This window comes from Loxodonta africana, chromosome 5 (assembly GCF_030014295.1).
Source record: "Loxodonta africana isolate mLoxAfr1 chromosome 5, mLoxAfr1.hap2, whole genome shotgun sequence".
NCBI lineage: Eukaryota > Metazoa > Chordata > Mammalia > Proboscidea > Elephantidae > Loxodonta > Loxodonta africana.
Window position 1 is genome coordinate 135,205,078 of NC_087346.1, and position 17,740 is coordinate 135,222,817.

The following is a 17,740-nucleotide window of genomic DNA, read 5'->3' on the forward strand; positions in this document are numbered from 1 at the left end:
GATCATCACATCTGGCAGGCAGTTTGCAAGATCATCTCAAAGGGGAATTAAAAATTCTCCAGACTCCTCGGACTTAGCCTTTCTTTCCCTATAAAACCCTCCAGCCCTTTTGAGGCAGACAGAATTTGGGAGGAAGCTATCCTCTGTGTCTCCTGAGTACCGATATTCAATAAAGCCCTCTTGCTGCTCACCTCCCTCCTGTCCTAGTATTGGCTTTCCGGCAGGCAGCCTGAATCTGCAATTTGTGGGAACATTATTAGCCCTCCTGCTTCTAGACTCTGAGCTCCCTGAATTTACCATCCTAACAGCTTTATTACTGCATTGAAATTGCTTGTTTACCATAAGCTTGAAGATGAAAACACTGTTTCCTTTACTCTTATATCCACAGCCCACAGCACAATGCCTCTCACAGGAAGCTCAGGAAATATATGCTGAATCAACAAGTTGTCCCCCAGACAAAGCCTATCAGACAGAGTAACTTACCTTAGGAGGAAGTCCTATCCGATGAAATTTTCTACCTACTTTTGGCACTTTCTCTAAGGCGTATTTTTTGCCTCTTGACTTTGCTCGGTCAATTGCACTGTAGTTAAATGTCTCACTGACCAGCCAAACCACCTAGAAACATACATTTTGGGAAAATGGTCATAATTTGCATTACAGTATTTCTATTCATATACACTATAAGACTCATTCTAATGTTGCAAATTAGCAAAGCTCAACTCTATAATAAATTCCCCAGAGAATCAAAAGGAGAAAGGCCAGGAGATTTTGCAAAGTCCTGTTGCTCGGCATAGGTTTTTGCAAACCTAAAATTTGCAAGTGGAAAAAATAAGAGTCTTGAAAGGTAGAATTAGGGATGAAACTTTTGAGGAAGTCTTCAATTTATAAAGGCCAAAAGGAAAATAATAGTCTTTTGGACATTTTAGTTATTTCTACCTTTAACAGAATCTGTAGATACCTAGTCTTTTTCTCCTTTCTAAATGCTAGGTCTTCCCCCTCTTTTCTTTAGCATCTTCTGACCCCACATGAACAAGAGACATTCCCTTGGTACTCTTGTGTCAATTTATCAGCAGATCATGACTTTTAGCTTACGAAAAAAAAAAAGACTCAACTTTAGACTCTGTCATTAGGAATTGTTAAAATGCTCACAGATCAGTAGGAAGAAAATTAAAAGTGCAAGAATAAAAACATATTGTCCTTTTACCCTTGTTTTAGGTACAATGTCCAGATGAAGCTTCTCATCCACAAGGTAGGCTCCAGCTTCAGAAAGGTATCCCTGATTAGGAAGCAGGCAGCCTCGACCAAAGCAGCAAGGGCAGAAGACCTTATGAACATATTTGGTCCATTTTGGATTTAGTTGACCATAAGGCTCTTCCGATTTGGGTTTAAACACACCAATGCTTTTCTGTAGGGGAAAAGAGTAGAAATCTTAATAGATTTCCAACATATATACAATAATACATAAAATGTTTGCATTCTGGTAAATCTTTTCCTACTTCTTCCCACCACAGACTTGGGCATAACTCCAAAATATTAAAATGTTCAGTTCTTAGCAGTTTTTACACTCATTTTCATTCGAAAATCTAAAATCAATAATCCTTTGGTCCAGTGGTTTTCAAACTGTGCTCTGAGATACCCTAGGGGAAGTGTTGGCAGGGTTCTAGGACTCCACTCCATTTCAACCAGATAAACTCTGATTTCCTGTGTTTTACATTACTGGACTTCTAAGTAAGAAAAGGTTCCACTGATCTTAAAATGTTTGAAAACTGCTACTCTAGGTCAAATAGTGTTACTATTCCATATCTATTAATAATCCAAATTATATCTCTTATTTCATTTATCTACTGTTCCCACTAGAATATACTGAAGGCTGTACCCCTGAGTACTCAGTACCTGGTAACAAAGTAGGTATTCGAGTATTTGTTAAATAAACAATAAATCCAGTGACACAAAAATAGTCTCTAAAATACAAAGGTAATGATTGATCTTTAGACCAGAAATAAAAATCTTGGAAGTTTAAGTGTTATAATTGCTCTGTAACGCAATAAAGTCTGAATCACTAATAAAAACGTAAGAACAAGTTAAGAAATCAAACTTGGAAAAACTATTAAGAGACTGATATTACCTAAATATTTAAATCTCAAAAAAGACATGTTTTAAAAATCACTTAAAAACAGAACTTCAATCTTTGCAAATTTAAATGAGATTATAATCATTCTGACCTCTGAACAAAGGTCTGCTGGTTATGCATCATTCAGAAAGCTTTTTTTTGTTTTGCTTTTCCCCGTTTAACAATTTTTATACAACTTGTTCCATGACACTGGTTACATTTTTTGCAGTGTGTTAACATTCTCATTATTTCTATTCTTTGTGTTGTTTCCATCAATCTAGCTTCCGTGCCCCTCCTTAGCTTCTCCTCTTCATTTTAGCGTAAATATTGACCGTTTAGTCACATACAGTTAATTAGTTTAAGGGAGCATGGTATTCATGGATGACATCAACTCCACAGCAATGGGTTTTTTTGTTTGCTTTACAGGCCAATTTAGGTGAAAGGTGACTACAGGGAGTGGCTTTAGTTCCAAGTGCAAAGGGTATCTTAGGGCTAATGGTCTCGGGGGTTCCTCTAGTCTCTACCAGTCCAGTAACTCTGGTCTTTTTTAAGAATCTGCATTTTGTTCTACATTCTATTGTGTCCTTGGTCAGAATGGGCCGGTAGTAGTAGCTGGGCACCATCTAGTTCTTCTAGTCTCAGGCTAGAAGAGGCTGTGGTTCTCGTTGGCCTTTAGTCCTGTGGACTAATTTCTTCCTTGAGTCTTTGGTTTCCTTCATGCTCCTTTGCTCCAGATGGGAAGAGACCAATAGTTATGTCTTAGATGGTTGCTCTCAAGCTTTTAAGACCCCGTGCGCTACTCACCATATTAGGGTGTAGAACATTGTCTTTATGAACTATGTTATGCCAGTTGACTGAGCTGTCCCATGAGCCTATGGTCCCAAGCCTTCAAACCCAGTAAACCAATCCCATGAGGTGTTAGGTTATGTTTTGGTAATATCTGTAACTGTGCCCCCATGAGGTTTTTATATATATATATATATATATATATACATGCACACACATATACATATACATATCTGAATATATCTGCAGCACAGATAAACATGTATATACATATACCTACAGATAGGCCTTCTGAAGAAGATAAGACAGATTACTGAAAAATTCTAGACTAAGTGGAACAAAGTCCTATTATCAACTTCTTTTCTGCTCTAGAATTAGACCGGCTCATTTCACTTGGTCACATTCCAATGCCTTCAAAGTTCAGACTGCCTTCCTCTGGTATAACGCCAGGAAAAAATTTCCTAGACGAGATTTACCTTTGAAAAAGATCAAGCACTTTGGAAATAACATTAAAAAGGTTTTGAAAATTTAAACTTCCACTCTGCTTGGCTAATATGGTTATAATCTACTGTAAGGAAAGGATTTAAGAGTGTAAGCCTAACAAACCTATGACTGAATGTGAATATACAATAAATGCTTTAAACTAAATATAAAATAGGACAGCAAATTATGACTTAAAATAGTTTTATTTCTAAACAGTACGGTGCTTTAAAAAAAAAACAAAACTGACCTTTATTTTTGAAAAGAGGGTGCAATCAGATTTATTACGAACATATCTTCAGTAACTCACAATGACTTCACATTTAAATTAATGTTTTCCAAAATTTCTGTTATATATAGTAGGTCTGTGAAATTCTCACCCTCTTAGGATCCTTCACAAAGTAACTTCCACTTGAACCTTGAAAGATTCTTTCTGGAAAAACTCCACATTCTATTGCTTGCTCTGCTCTTAATACAATATCAGCAAATTCTGGGTCATCCAAGAACGTATTCATCTCTGAAGTAATACCACTTACTGCATTAAGAAAATCAGTGTTAATATGAAACATAAAGAAGACAGACCACCTATGAAACACCACCTATGAGAATGCTTGTAGAGCATGTAATACCTGATTATGTTATTAGCACTAGGACATGAGCATTAGGAAACCCTGGTGGCATACCAGTTAAGTGCTATGGCTGCTAACCAAAAGGTCAGCGGTTCAAATCCACCAGGCGCTCCTTGAAAACTCTATGGGGCAGTTCTACTCTGTCCTATAGGGTCATTATGAGTCAGAATCGACTCGATGGCAACAGGTTTGGTTTTTTTTGGGGGGGGGGTACTAGGACATTAAGGTACAGAAAATGTAATCAAGTATTATATGAGCTGCTTTGATCTTTCCACTTTTTTCCCCCTAACCCCACTTCTCTTTAAGCTCCAAGTAATAACACTTGGGGAGAAAGTTCACTATCTGTTAATATAATCACACGAATGCCTCTCATTTCTTTGAACTTCCCTCATCTAATGATTTTGTCCTCCATTCTACCTCAGCCTCCACCTCCACAGTCATATTTGAAAAGATCTTGTCATCATCAATCCCTGCAACCTCTCCACACCTTGAATGTCGGTACACTGCTATCTTCCCAATTCACTCCCTCTAGCACCCTGAGTAGAAAATTCCTCCATCCTACTGGGGCTTACAAACCACTAGTTTAGCATTTTATCACTGGTCTTCATCCCCTTCCTGTCCTTACTTCCCTCCTTGGCTAGCTTAAATTATGGTCAATCATATAATCACTCTCTTCCTATCTCCCTTCATCATGGCTGCCTGGCACAAATCCCAATCCTGGTGAAATCTAACTGTCTATTCTGCCTGCACCCGGGTAGCTGAACTTGGCTAGAGGAACAGATACAACCACAATGCCTGGCCTCACTTTAAATTCATCACCACAAACCTCAGGTGGGCCTTCACATTCTCTGGGAATCACCTGACCACAGACTCTCACTCTTTTGGAGAACTATCTCACATTCCTTCCTCTCAAATTCCCAGCACCTCCTCTCCCATTCACTCTCTCAGCAAATGATGTAGCTCCCTATTTCACTAAGAAAATGGAAGCAACTGAAAAAGAACTTTCAAAAGCCCATAGCACCACATCTACCTGCCCGCCAGCAACTATACCTGTATACTGTGCCTTCTGCTTATTACTACAGATGAACTGTCCAAGGTTCAAGACCAACTCCTCCACTTGTATCCTAGACCTTATCCTCTGACTACTCCAGCGCATTTCTTCAGCAATTCTGCCCTGAATCAATATTTACCTTTCAATGGGATCACTTCCATCACTACGCAAACATGCTGTAATTTTTCTCATCTTAAACAAACCTCTCTTGACCCCTACAATTCTCCTAGCTATTGCCCCATTTCTCTGCTCTGCTTCACAACAGAAAGCCTTTAAGAGTTGTTTATATTCACCATTCTCCAATTTTTCTCCCCCCATTCTCTCTTAAACCCATTCCAATCTGGATTCTGTCCTGACCACCCCATTAAAATTACTTTTGTTAAGATAAACAGTGACCTCCACATTGCTAAATCCAACCTCTGAACTATCTTCCTTCACCAACAACACCCTGGGGCCCTGTTGGTTATTCCCTCCTCCTTCAAACACTTTCTTCACTTGGCTTCCAGAATGCTACTTCTCCAGGCTTTCCTCCTACTTCACTGGCCCCTCTTTTTTAGACTCCTTGCTGCTCCTTTTCATCTGTCTGACCACTTAACTTTGGAATGGCCCAGGTTCATAGTTCTCTTCTGTATGAACACTGATGACTCCTCAAATTTATATTTCAAGTATGGACTTCTGCCCTAAATCCCAGACTACTGCACTCAACATCTCTACTTGGAATTTTAATAGATATCTCAAGCTTCACATATGCAGAACTGAACTCCTGATCTTTACCACCCTTCCTGATTGCTTTACCTCTCTTCAAATCCTCCGTTTGATCAGACCAAAAACTGTGGAATCCCCCATGATCTCATGCTCTCATTCCCCATATCCAATCCATCAAGATCTCTCTCTCCCTCTCATACCACACCATCCAATTCACCAGCAATTCCTGTTGTCGCTACCTTAAATAAATATTCAGAATCCAACCACATCTTACCATCTCCACTCCTTCCACCTGATTTAAGTCACTATCAACTCTGCCAGGTTATTACAATAGCCTCCTAACAGGTTTTCCCCTTTTGCCCATTCCCTCTCTACCCTCAACAGATGAGCTTTAGGAATTCCTTTTAAAACGTAAGTCAGATCATGTCACTCCTTTGTACAAAACACTCCGGAGACCTCCCATTTCACAAAGTCTACGCCCTTATTAGAGCCCCCAAGGTCCTATGCTCAATCTCCCCTAACCAGCTGCCATCCAGTTGATTCTGACTCATGGTGACCCCATGTGTTGCAGACTAGAACTGCACTCCATAGAGTTTTCATGGCTGTGACCTCATAGAACCAGATCGCCAGGTTTTTCTTCTGTGGTGCCTCTGGGTGAGTTCAAACTGCCAACCCTTCAGTTAGTAGCCAAGTGTGCAACTATTTTCCCTACCTAGGAACTTTTCTGTTTAGCACTTATCACTTAATATATTTTTACTTATGTTATGAGCTCCAAAAATACTAGGATTTCTTTCATTGCTGTATCCTCAGAACTTATACAACTCCCAGAACATAAACCAATTGCCGTGGAGTTGATTCCAACTCATGGTGACCCCATGTGTGTCAAAGTAGAACCATGCTTCATAGGATTTTCAATGACTTATTTCAGAAGTAGATGACCAGGCTTTCCTCCCAAGGTGCCTCTGGGTGGACTCAAACCATCAACCTCTTGGTTAGCAGCTAAGCAATGAACTGTTTGTACCACCCAAGGACACCTTCTGGAACATGGTAGGCACTTCATAAACACCTGCTAAATGAATTAATAATCAATCACTTAAAATAACAGACAAGCCAAAAAGCCATTCATATCATATTTTGGAAGGTATTTCAATGCTTATATGTGCTTTCAAGGAGACCTGGTGGCACAGTGGTTAAGAACGTGGCTGCTAACCAAAAGGTTGGCAATTTGAATCCACCAGCTGCTATTTGGAAACCCTATGGGGTAGTTCTACCCTGTCCTATAGGGTCGCTGTCAGTCAGAAATGACTTGACGGCAATGGGTAATGGGATGTGCTTTCAATATTACGAAAACTCAGAACATAATAAACTTTCCTTAACTTAAAATTTATCTTAATTCAGACAGAAAATAAAATTCTTATTAATTTTTAAGCTGTTATGCTGAAAAAGTACCCAAAAAGGGTATTAGGTATATTTAACCTATTTAAAAGCACAAATTATCCAAATATTTTAGTCATGCTTATACAATTGATACTCCAATTCCAAATCGTTCTTTATCTATCCTGTGAAAGTTCTTAAGATGGAAAGGAGGAACTCTTTCTTGTTCACTGTGTATCTCCAGCACCTGGAAGAATGATCTGCAGTTAGTAGATACTTAATAAACAGTTATTTAAATAACCATTACCATTTGTCAAATTATATTTCTTTTAGGTTAAGGATTCACAGACTCTTAGCAAGAAAAGACTGGAAAACACTTATTTCAATAGTGCTCCCAGTACCAGTAGATCTTCTATAATACATTACCAGCAGTTGGTTTTTCAGCCAATGTTTAAGCACTTTCAAAGAGACATACTAACTCATAAGACATTGTTTTTGTTTTTTTGGAAAACAAGCATAAACTTTTTCCCTGTTCCTGAACTTAACCTCTTTGTAGTTTTGCTCATTGTCTTAGACCTGCCATCTGGAGCAAAACAAAAGCCTACTTACTCTTTTTTTTTTTCCCGTGATAGCCCTTCAGATAGTTTCAAGATCATTTCATGTTCCCAAAGTTTGCTCTATTCTCCACCTCCTTCCACACGGAAGTGTTTTCAGGCTTTTCACCATTCTCCATCACCATGAGCAGGAATTCATTCAACAGCAAACAACAAAAAGAAGTTGCCCTATTTCACGCCTCAGCTTTCAACGTGCCTCCTTAAAATATGGTTTCCAGAACCAAGTAAGCATTGCAGAGAGCAGGGGCACCAGTAAGTCTTGACACTAAACCAAAATACAACGCGCTCTGATATCGTGAGTTTTTTGCTTTTTGTTTTTAGAAGTCCTGTCACACTATGGAGCCCTGGTGGTACAGTGGTCAAGAGCTCAGCTACTAACCTAAAGGTCGGCAGTTCAAACCCACCAGCTGCTCCTTGGAAACCCTATGGGGCGGCTCTATTCTGTTCTATAGCGTCGCTATGAGTCGGAATCAATTCAATGGCAACAGGTTTGGTTTGGTTTGTCATACTATACTGATTCATACCGAAATGGCTAAACGCTTAAGACTACTCTTGATCTCTCCTGTCCTGTACTTGAGTAATTCTTCTGGAAACTATCTGCAGACCATGGCATTATTACTATTAAATGGTTTATGAGTTACGCTTTTTGTACTCACCACAAAACCTGCCTTTGCTGCTCTCATGGAGCCCATAATCATACTCTGACTACTTAACAATTCAGTTTCAACTAAAATCAGAACAGAACCATTCCAGGAAAATAAGTCAGGGATGTTCTCAACCCCTTTTTCTTTCACTTGTCCCTTAATGAGCATCTCTTTTGGAAAGTGAGATATACTATCCTCCTACAGAAAAATGGGCCTTCTTTTACTTAAGAAGGCCTAGATTTACCACCACAATCTAGGAAGACAACTAAAAAAGCAACTGGTCCTACTGTCTAATTACCGACAGGAAAAAAAAAAAAAGTTATATATCAACTATTCTAATATCAAAGTAATTGTTGTTTAGTAGATCATTTTTCTTTACCAAGTGACAATTACATTCTACAATTTTCGTCCTTTTAGTTGCTTAAATGTACAAAGGCGATGAATCCAACTTGGAGGAACTCCCAGAAGTTACACTGCCTCACACCAGATGTGCTATGCATGATTTGGTTTGAAGGTTTATTGTTGTGGTCTGGTTTTTAATAGCTGAGATTTCCTTCTTTTTTTTTTTTTTCAGTTAAAATCATTGTAGCTCCTTTTAAGGAATAAACTGTGGGGCCATGACTTGTCTTGTGTAAGAGAACATTCAAAATTATGTCCTGAGGAGAATCTTGATTCTGCCTGACTCCCTTTGAGTCACCACTGAGTTGAATGGCCTCCTAGTCAAGGTCCAGTCCTATTCAAGCTCCTCACTTTTCATAAGATGTCCAACCTACCCTCTAAACTTTTGCCCTTGGTATTCCCACATGTACGTCAATCTTCCTTCTCATGGCTAATTCTTATTCATCCTTTACTTCCATCTGATTAATTTACAATGCTGTAACAAAACGATCTAATTTCCAGGAAGGCAGAGACTTTTGTTTTGTTCTCTGATGTGTCTCAAGTGCCTACAACGGTGCCTGGCACCCGATAAACAAAACAAAACAAAAACCAATCCCATGGCTGTGGAGTGAATTCCCACTCACAGGGACCCTACAGGACAGAGTAGAACTACCCCACAGGGTTTCCAAAGAGCAGCTGATGGATTCGAACTGCCAACCTTTTGGTTAGCAGCCAAACTCTTAACCACTACGCCACCAGGGCTCCCAGTATCATTGTTTTAAGAATTAACAAAATATTCCCTTAACTATGCTCATTAAGGGTTATTACTGGTTCTTTAGAAAATAAAAAACTGAAAAAGGATTAAAAGAACCCACTGTATAATCTTTGTACTTAGTTATATATAAGTACACATGATAATGTAGGAAGTTTTCATTCTAAATAAATAAAATGATCTCTCCCTCACTTGAGGACTGGAAGTCCATCTTACCCGTCTCTATTAACCCGATAATCAGAATATTTTCTAGAAAAAAAAGTAGGTGCTCACAAGCCTGTTGAACTAAACCCTGCTTCAAAGGTGAGTGGTTATTCATGCTTCAGTTCTCAAACTAGATGCCAACTACTCTGCTCCTTTTGCAGAGGCCTGGATCTACCATCACAATCTAGAAAGGCCCTTACCTCTAGGTCACAGCTCTGTGCCTCCATGGAACCCTCAGCTTTCCCCATTCAAACGCTTACACAGTCTGTTAGAACAGTTTGTTTTAATTTACTGTTTCCTCTATTAGGCTATTTGGGAACAAGTCTGGTGACTGGGCATCCATTTAATATCTAGCTCACCACTGTTTACCCAATGCCTCAATTTCCACTGGCACCCAGTAAGCACTTGAATATCTGATGAGCCATGGATGTCTCAAATAAGTGGAAAACAAAGAGCAGCGTATTCCAGGCAATGGCTGAGGAATAATCTCCAACACATGGCTACTCACTACCATTCAAAAGTTCAGTTATAGAGGATTGTTAAGACACACAGAACATTTGCTCTTCCAATATCTTCCTCTAAATTAAGCCAGGTTATCAGTGTCTTAAATATGGATCAAACAATACTAATAGCACTACACTGCTAGAATTACTTCTACTGAAATGGGCTCTGAGGAAGTTATAAGAAATACCCCAATGAATCATCACTTTTATTACAAAGATATCGTTCACCACATAGTCTCTTCGTCAGTTCTGTCTGGGTTCAAATAACCAGTTTAACTTTATGGACACAACGATTGTGTCTCCCTCAAGTTGGCTGCTCAACAATCTTAAAAACTGAAGTTGTGGCCTGCCTGCCTCAAGCGTCCGGCATGCATTTTACGTATTTTTATTCCAGCCTCCATCTTATTTATTTCACTACCCTTATTTTTCTTTCACACTCCATCCTCAAAGAGATGGACTGACATAGTGGCTGCAACAATGGGCTCAAACATAGCAATTATGGTGAAGAGAGCACAGGACCTGGCAATGTTTCATTCTGTTATACATAAGGTTGCTATGAGTTGGAACCAACTCGATGGCACCTAACAACAACAAGGAGCCCTAGTAGCATGGTGGTCAGGGGCTAACCCCAAGGTCAGCAGTTCAAATCCACCAGCCGCTCTGTGGAACCCTATGGGGCAGTTCTACTCTGTCCTATAGTGTTGCAATGAGTCAGAATCAACTTGACAGCCACGGGTCTTTTTTTTTTTTTACAACAATTTTTCTTTTTGTCTCATCTTTCTTCCTTTGAAATAATTTTCTTAGTTTGTACATTTATAAGTCACCAGGAATCATTAAATGACTTATAAACATTTTCTTTTACTTTGGTAGCTCTCTGCGAATTCTAACAGTACTCTAACTGTTAGGCTCTCCAACAGAATTAGGAAACCTTGGTGCTGTAGTGGTTAAGAGCTATGCCTGCTAACCAAAAGGTTGGCAGTTCCAATCCACCAAGCGTTCCCTGGAAACTCTATGGGGACAGTCCTACTCTGTACTATACGGTTGCTATGAGATGGAATCAACTCGACAGCAATAGAATTAAGAGTTCCTGGTTTGTATCCACTGGTACCCTAGAAGTCACTTCACTTCTCCGCGTTTCTTTAAAATGGGACTAAAAACAGCACTCACTTCACAGGGCTGGTTATGAATTAATACAATCGAAGTGCGCAGAACTATGTCTGGTATATACCAAGTGTTGTGGAGATATGAACTATTATCATTTTTGTTACTACCCAATTCACTGATTAAAATGATAAGTAGAACAAGGAATGACATTATTTCTTCTACTTGTACATTGATCCAACAATTAACACTGATTTATGTTTAGTCTAGGCTTTGTCAAATGCCTTGAAAAATAAAAGATTACAAACATATGACATTCTTCCATGGGCCAAAGTACAAAAACCTTCTGTTTACATAAAATAATTAAGCATCATAAATGATGACAATATTTCTCTAAAGAAAAGAATTTCTTTGAATTAGAGAGGTGGATCCATGGAAACTAGATGGTAAGGGACAAAGGAAGCTAATGGACTCATTCAAAGACAGCTAAACTTAAATCTAGTTAATCATCAATTTTTTAGGAGACCAGGTTGAATTTTTTTATTTTAAACAGTTTTTATAACTCAAAACTATTTTAAAATCTTGTTAAAAATAGAACCTCCATAATAGGCAAAAGTAACAACTATTTCATAACATTTGGAGATCTGCAGCAATGGAAAAAGTGCAGGGCATGAAAAAGGAAAAACTAGGCCAAGTCTTGGCTTTACCACTTATTGGATATTTGATTTTGGGCAAACAATCTCCAATGCGCTATGAACATCAGTTTTTAAAGTTTTCAATCCTTACAATAAGAATGAGGAGAAATAACTATCTTGCTGTGCTGTTGTGAGAATTAAAAAATTAAAAAAAAAAAAAGACCTTAGTGATATAAATATTACTACAAAAGGTAGAAATTCTCTTTAATAATCCATTTGTATTCCAACACATATACTCTATCCCCATTTTTACTTTTTTAAGCCTTAATATTATTTGTTTATAAGGCCTCACTTTTACAGAACAAACTCACTTTCAAGGTTTTAGGCCCTTTTAAAATCTGGCTATATAAGGTACCTTTGGCAGAAAAGGGCAAGTTAGCCACATGTACTTTACCTCACAGGCTGGATTCTAAATAATACATGCCCAAATGCTAAGTGAATCTGGTTTCATTCATGATCCGGTTCTAACTTCATGCTTGTTTGTTCTGTTGCATTCATTAGCAAACTTTGTAAGGACAACCTAATGTTGGACAAGTTTGCTAAAGTTTATTCATGAAACACTTGGATTGGAAACTGCTTACCCTGGGCATCTCTAACTTATTTAACTCAAGGAGCCCTGGTGGTTCAGTGGTTAAGCACTTGGCTGCTAACTGAAAGGTTGGCAGTTCAAACTCACCCAGTGGTTCTGCTGGAGAAAGACCTGGCCACCTGCTCCTGTAAAGATTACAGCTTAGAAAACCCTTTGTGACAGTTCTACTGGGTCGTACAGGGTCACTATGAGTGGGAATTGACTCCACAGCACTTAGCAACAACACAATATACATGAATATAGATTCTGCTAGAACTTCAGCGACCTATTCTACCCAAAATTCTTTAATGTATAAAAGTAGCATAGTCGTAGAAAGACATGTAAAATCGAACAACTCCAGAAAAATCAAGTAGTATTAATACAGAGCACATTTTCTATGGTTTCTTTGCAAACTGTCACCTAATGAGTGGCACAGTGCACACATTATCTCATTAATTCTTCCTAACAACTAGCAAAGTAGGTGTTACCATCATCATTTTATAAACATGCTTGTCCATCTCTAGCAGGGACTCTTTCCAGTCTACTCTGTTTTACCATGAAATTAAGCTGACCCAACTCTACATGCCCACGAAACTCATTCCACTAAACAAATACCCAGGTCTACAACAGCATGCCTAAATTTTACTTTCAACATCATTTCAATTACATTCTCTTTCACCTGACACTATCAGTCTGCTTAATAGTGATAATAAAAAAAAAATTTTAAGTACAGTGGAAAACAAACAAAAACCAAACCAGCTGTCCTCAAGTCAATTCTGACTCACAGCGACCCTATAGGTCAGAGTACAACTGCCCCAGAGGGTTTCCAAAGGGCGGCTGGTGGATTCGAACTGCCAATCTGTTGATTATAGGGCCAAGGTCCTTAACCACTACACCACCAGGGCTCCGTGACAACAGAAGTGACTCTAAAAAAACGGGGGGTGGGGTGGGGGAAGAAAACCTTTGCAAGAGAGATTACAGGTACACGAGTCCAACTGCCTCTTCCCCTCTGGCTAACGTCATAATAACAGCATTTAATAAGGAAAGTTTTTGAAACCTGTCCCAGTGGCAACTGGATTTTCTGGCTACACATCTCTCTCCTGTCACCCCCCCCTTCCAAATTTAAAAATTTTCTTGAAAGTTGAGGGTTCTTACTTCAAAACTTAACGCCAATCTGAGCCAATAACTTTTGAGCGTTAAGTGCTCCTCAACGTCGGATTCCTGAAGTTCAGACTCACTTTTGGGAAAGGCCTAAAGGATGAGAGTTTAATCATAGGTGTCAGGCCTGAGGGGAAGCAGTCTGCAGCCCCAGAGCCCCTGGATCGCAAGAGAAAAGGGGGCGGGTAAATGGGGGAGCAGGAGAGAGGCGAGGCCCAAGGCGTGGCCCGCGGCGGCGAAGTGCAGTCGGAGGACCGCGCCGGGCGAGCGGCGCGCGGGGCAGGGCGCGGAAAGGAGGGGAGAGCCGGGTTCACCTGGGCACGCGAAGCCGGAGCGCAGCGGGGGCGAGCTCCCGCGGTCCCGGGAGGGGCTGTGGGGCGCGCTCCTGAGCGGGAGCAGCAGTTTTCCGTCGCGGGCTTTGCGAGCGGAGGCCGCGCCCGCCTCCTCGGGGGACAGCATCAGCCTCACGGCGCTCCCCGGGGCGACTTTCCGCGGCTGGGCCCAGGCGATCCGCGGCAGCAGCGGCTCCCGCTCCTCGTCCTCCTCCTCCTCTGGGCTCCCGCCGCCCTCCGCCGCCTGCTGCCCGGGCTCCGAGGGCTCCGCCATGGTCTCTGCTCTGTGCCTCCCGTCTCAGACAAAGGAAGTACCCGGGTCTGGCCTCGGCATCGCGGGAGACCAGCGACGACAGACCGGTGACAAGACGGCGAGGTCCGGTCAACGCCACCTCACGGCGCGCCCGCTCGGCCGTTGCCCCGCCCCGCCGCCGGCAGCGCCCTGCCGCGCGCCGGGGTCCAACAGGGACCCCGCGCCTGCGCGAAGCGGCCGGGGCGGCGGTGGGCGGGGCGCGGCGCGGCGCGGCGCGGCGCGGCGCTCCCAGCGGGGCCGCCACCTGCTTCCTAGAGTCTTGAAAGGGATGGGCGGGGTTGGTGTCGTTCCTGCGAGAGGCGGGTTTGGGGGCAAATTTACCTCCCCGGAGCGCTTTTCTGCAGCTTAAATCTCTCCGTCCCCGCATCCTTTTAGTAAAGTTTACCACTACTTATACCTATATATTTATTTGTCTGGCTAACATTTATTGTCCGTACTAGAAGTCCGTGAGAGCAGCAGGGACTTTGTTCAGATATTGCGGATACTGGTAGTGTTTTCTTTTTTTCTTGACTAATGGCTTAAAATTTTTATTTTTTTAATGGTTTAAGGTAACTAGAGAAGTCCTTGAGTGGCTCAAGCGGTTAAGCGCTCCGCTACTTACCAAAAGATTGGTGGTTGGAATTCACGCAGAGATGCCTGGCAATCTACTTTCCAAAAGGTCACAGCCACTGAAAACACCATAGAGCATATTTCTACTCCGACACGTCATGAGTTTGAATTCACCCAACCGCAACTGGTAATGGGGCTAGAGACTTATCAATTTTTATAGGTCATCCAAAAAAGCCAGCTTTTGGTTCCATTGGTTTTCTGTTTTCTAGTTCACTAACTTTTGCCCTTTATTATTTCCTTCGTTAAAACTAAAATCATATTAAGCCAATATTAGAAATTGAAGTTTATTGAATACAGGAGTTACAAATCGGATTACCATTTGAGTAGAGTGTCAAAAATGTTCCGAAGATGAGAAGAACTTCCAGAATTCTTATACTAAATTTTATGGGCAAAAAAAGAACCAAACCCCTTGCGGTGGAGTGGATTCCGACTGACAGCAATCCTATCGGACAGAGTGGAACTGCCCCACAGGGTTTCCAAGGAGTGGCTGGTGGTTTCCAACTGCAGACCTTTTGGTTAGGGGCCGAATGCCTAACCCGTTGCTGTGGAGTCAGTCCGACTCCCAGTGACCCTGTAGTCGACATTGCCATGGAAAAAATGGCCAGAACAGAGCTCATAAACAAATTCGTGGTCAGGAAGGATTTTCATACAGCATTGCTTGACGTACAATTAAAATAATTACTGATTTACCCTAAACATAGCTCCCAGCCTGACCTTTGGAGTCTGTTTCCCAAAGCTGACTGAATTCTTCAAAAGGGCACAATGCCCAAAGAAAAATGATCTTAACTTGTTTATTTAGACTATTGCTTGCCTCAAAAGTAGCCTTTAGGAACCACTTTTTTCAAGGCTCAGGGTTCAAAAGGACACCTAAGGGCAAGGGTTGTGTGGGTTACCCCAAGTTCTACGAAAGCCAGTAATCTGAATTCTGGAAGAATTAAAACTGTTTCTCACTTTATTCCTACTTACTTGACGTGTGGTGTCGTCTTCTTTTTCTAGCTACTTAGAGTAGAAGAACACATTGTTGATTTTGGACCTTTCTTCTTTTTAAATAGAAGCATTTAGAGCTGTGAGTTTCCCTCTGTGCACTGCTTTAGCTATAGTCCAACATTTTTGATATGTTGTGCTTTCATTTTCATTTAGTTCAAAATAATTTTTAATCTCCATAATGATTTTTTCTGTGACCCTTAGCTTATTTAGAAATGTGTTGTTTAATTTCCAAACATTTAGAGGCTTTTCTAGATATTATTTTTAATTTCTAATTTAATTCTGTTGCGGTTAGAGAACATAAGCTAAGATTTCAATATTTTGAAAAATTTTGAGACTTGGTTTATGGTCTAACATGTGATAGATGTTAATGAACATTACATGTGCACTTAAAGAGACTGTGTAGTCTGAAGGTGGGTCTAAAAAAAACCAAACCCATTGCCTTCCAGTTGATTCTGACTCATGGTGACCCCAGGTGTTATAGTATAGAGCTGTTCCTTAGCGTTTTCTTGGCTGTAATCTTTACAGAAGCAGATTGCCAGGCCTTTCTCTTAGAGCTAGGTGGGTTCAAAGCACCAACATTTAGGTTAGCAGCTGAGTGCAAACTATTTGCATTAACCAGGGACCTGAAGTTGGGTGTAGTGTTCTATAAATATCAATTTGGTGCAGTAATGATAATGTTGTTCAAATTGTTTATATCCTTATTGGCTTTTTTGGTCTAGTTGTTGATCACTTATTGAAATAGCATATGCATAAACTCTCTGTGATTGTGTATTTTTCTATTTCTCCTTTTATTTGATGAATTTTTGCATCATGTATTTTGAAGTTGAGTTATTAAGTGCATACAGTTAGGATTTTATGCCTTGGTTAGGATTTTGTTTTCCTGATGAATGACTGTTTTTCACCCTGGTTTGATGTGTATTTTGTCTGATACTAATATAGCCACTCCAGCTTTCTTAGGCTTACTGTTTGCCTAATAAATCCTTTTCCATTCAACCTATTTGTGAATTTTTAAAGTGTTATGTATCTCTTGTATATAGCTTAGAGCTATGTCTTTTTTCTCTCTTTTTTTAAAATCCAGTCAGATCATCTCTGCCTTTTAATTGGAATTTTTAGCCCATTTACATTTAATGTAATTGTTAATGTGGTTGGATTTAGATCTATAATTTGCAATTTGTATTCCATATGTTCCATCCTTTTTTTTTTGTTGTTGTTCTCTTTTCCTCCTTTTCTGCCTTCATTTGGGCTAATCCAATATTTTATACTGTTTTATCTAAGTTCCTCTAGTGGCTTTCTCTTATACCTCTTTACATTACAATTTAGTGGTTAATCTAGTTACACTATGCATTCCTAAATTATCTCAATGTACTTAGAGTTAATATTATACCACTTGAGGTAAAATTTAAAAACTTTGCAAAAGTATAATTACATTTAGCATTGTTATGTTGTTGTTGTATAGATTAGACCTACATATGTTTAAATGCTTTTTTATACTGTGTACAGATACTAAGACAGACTAAGAAAAGTGACATGGTGGTTGACTTCTGAAAAAAATTAGCTAGTGAAAACCTTATTAATAGCAGCAGAACATTGTTTGATATAGTGCCAGAAGAGGAGGCCCTCATGTTGGAAGGCATTCAAAATATGACTGAGGAAGAGCTGCTTCCTCGAAGTAGAGTTGACCTTAATGACATGGATGGAGTCAAGCTTTCACAACCTTCATTTGCTGA

General features: G+C 40.2%; 1 protein-coding gene across 2 annotated transcripts in view; it reads right to left on the reverse strand.

The window, feature by feature from the left end:
- PI4K2B (phosphatidylinositol 4-kinase type 2 beta) overlaps positions 1–14,523 on the reverse strand; it is a 32,466-nt gene extending 17,943 nt beyond the window's left edge. Inside the window, exons 1-4 of one of the 2 annotated variants that reach the window (XM_010591401.3) lie at positions 14,087–14,523; positions 3,757–3,911; positions 1,205–1,405; positions 484–615 (exon numbers count right to left, since the gene is read on the reverse strand). In XM_010591401.3, coding sequence (XP_010589703.1) covers positions 484–615; positions 1,205–1,405; positions 3,757–3,911; positions 14,087–14,378 — 780 coding nt within the window. In that variant the 5' untranslated portion in view covers positions 14,379–14,523. The remainder of the gene's footprint in view (positions 1–483; positions 616–1,204; positions 1,406–3,756; positions 3,912–14,086) is intronic. The other variant, XM_010591402.3, reaches the window with a different exon arrangement.
- Positions 14,524–17,740: the final 3,217 nt, after the last annotated feature.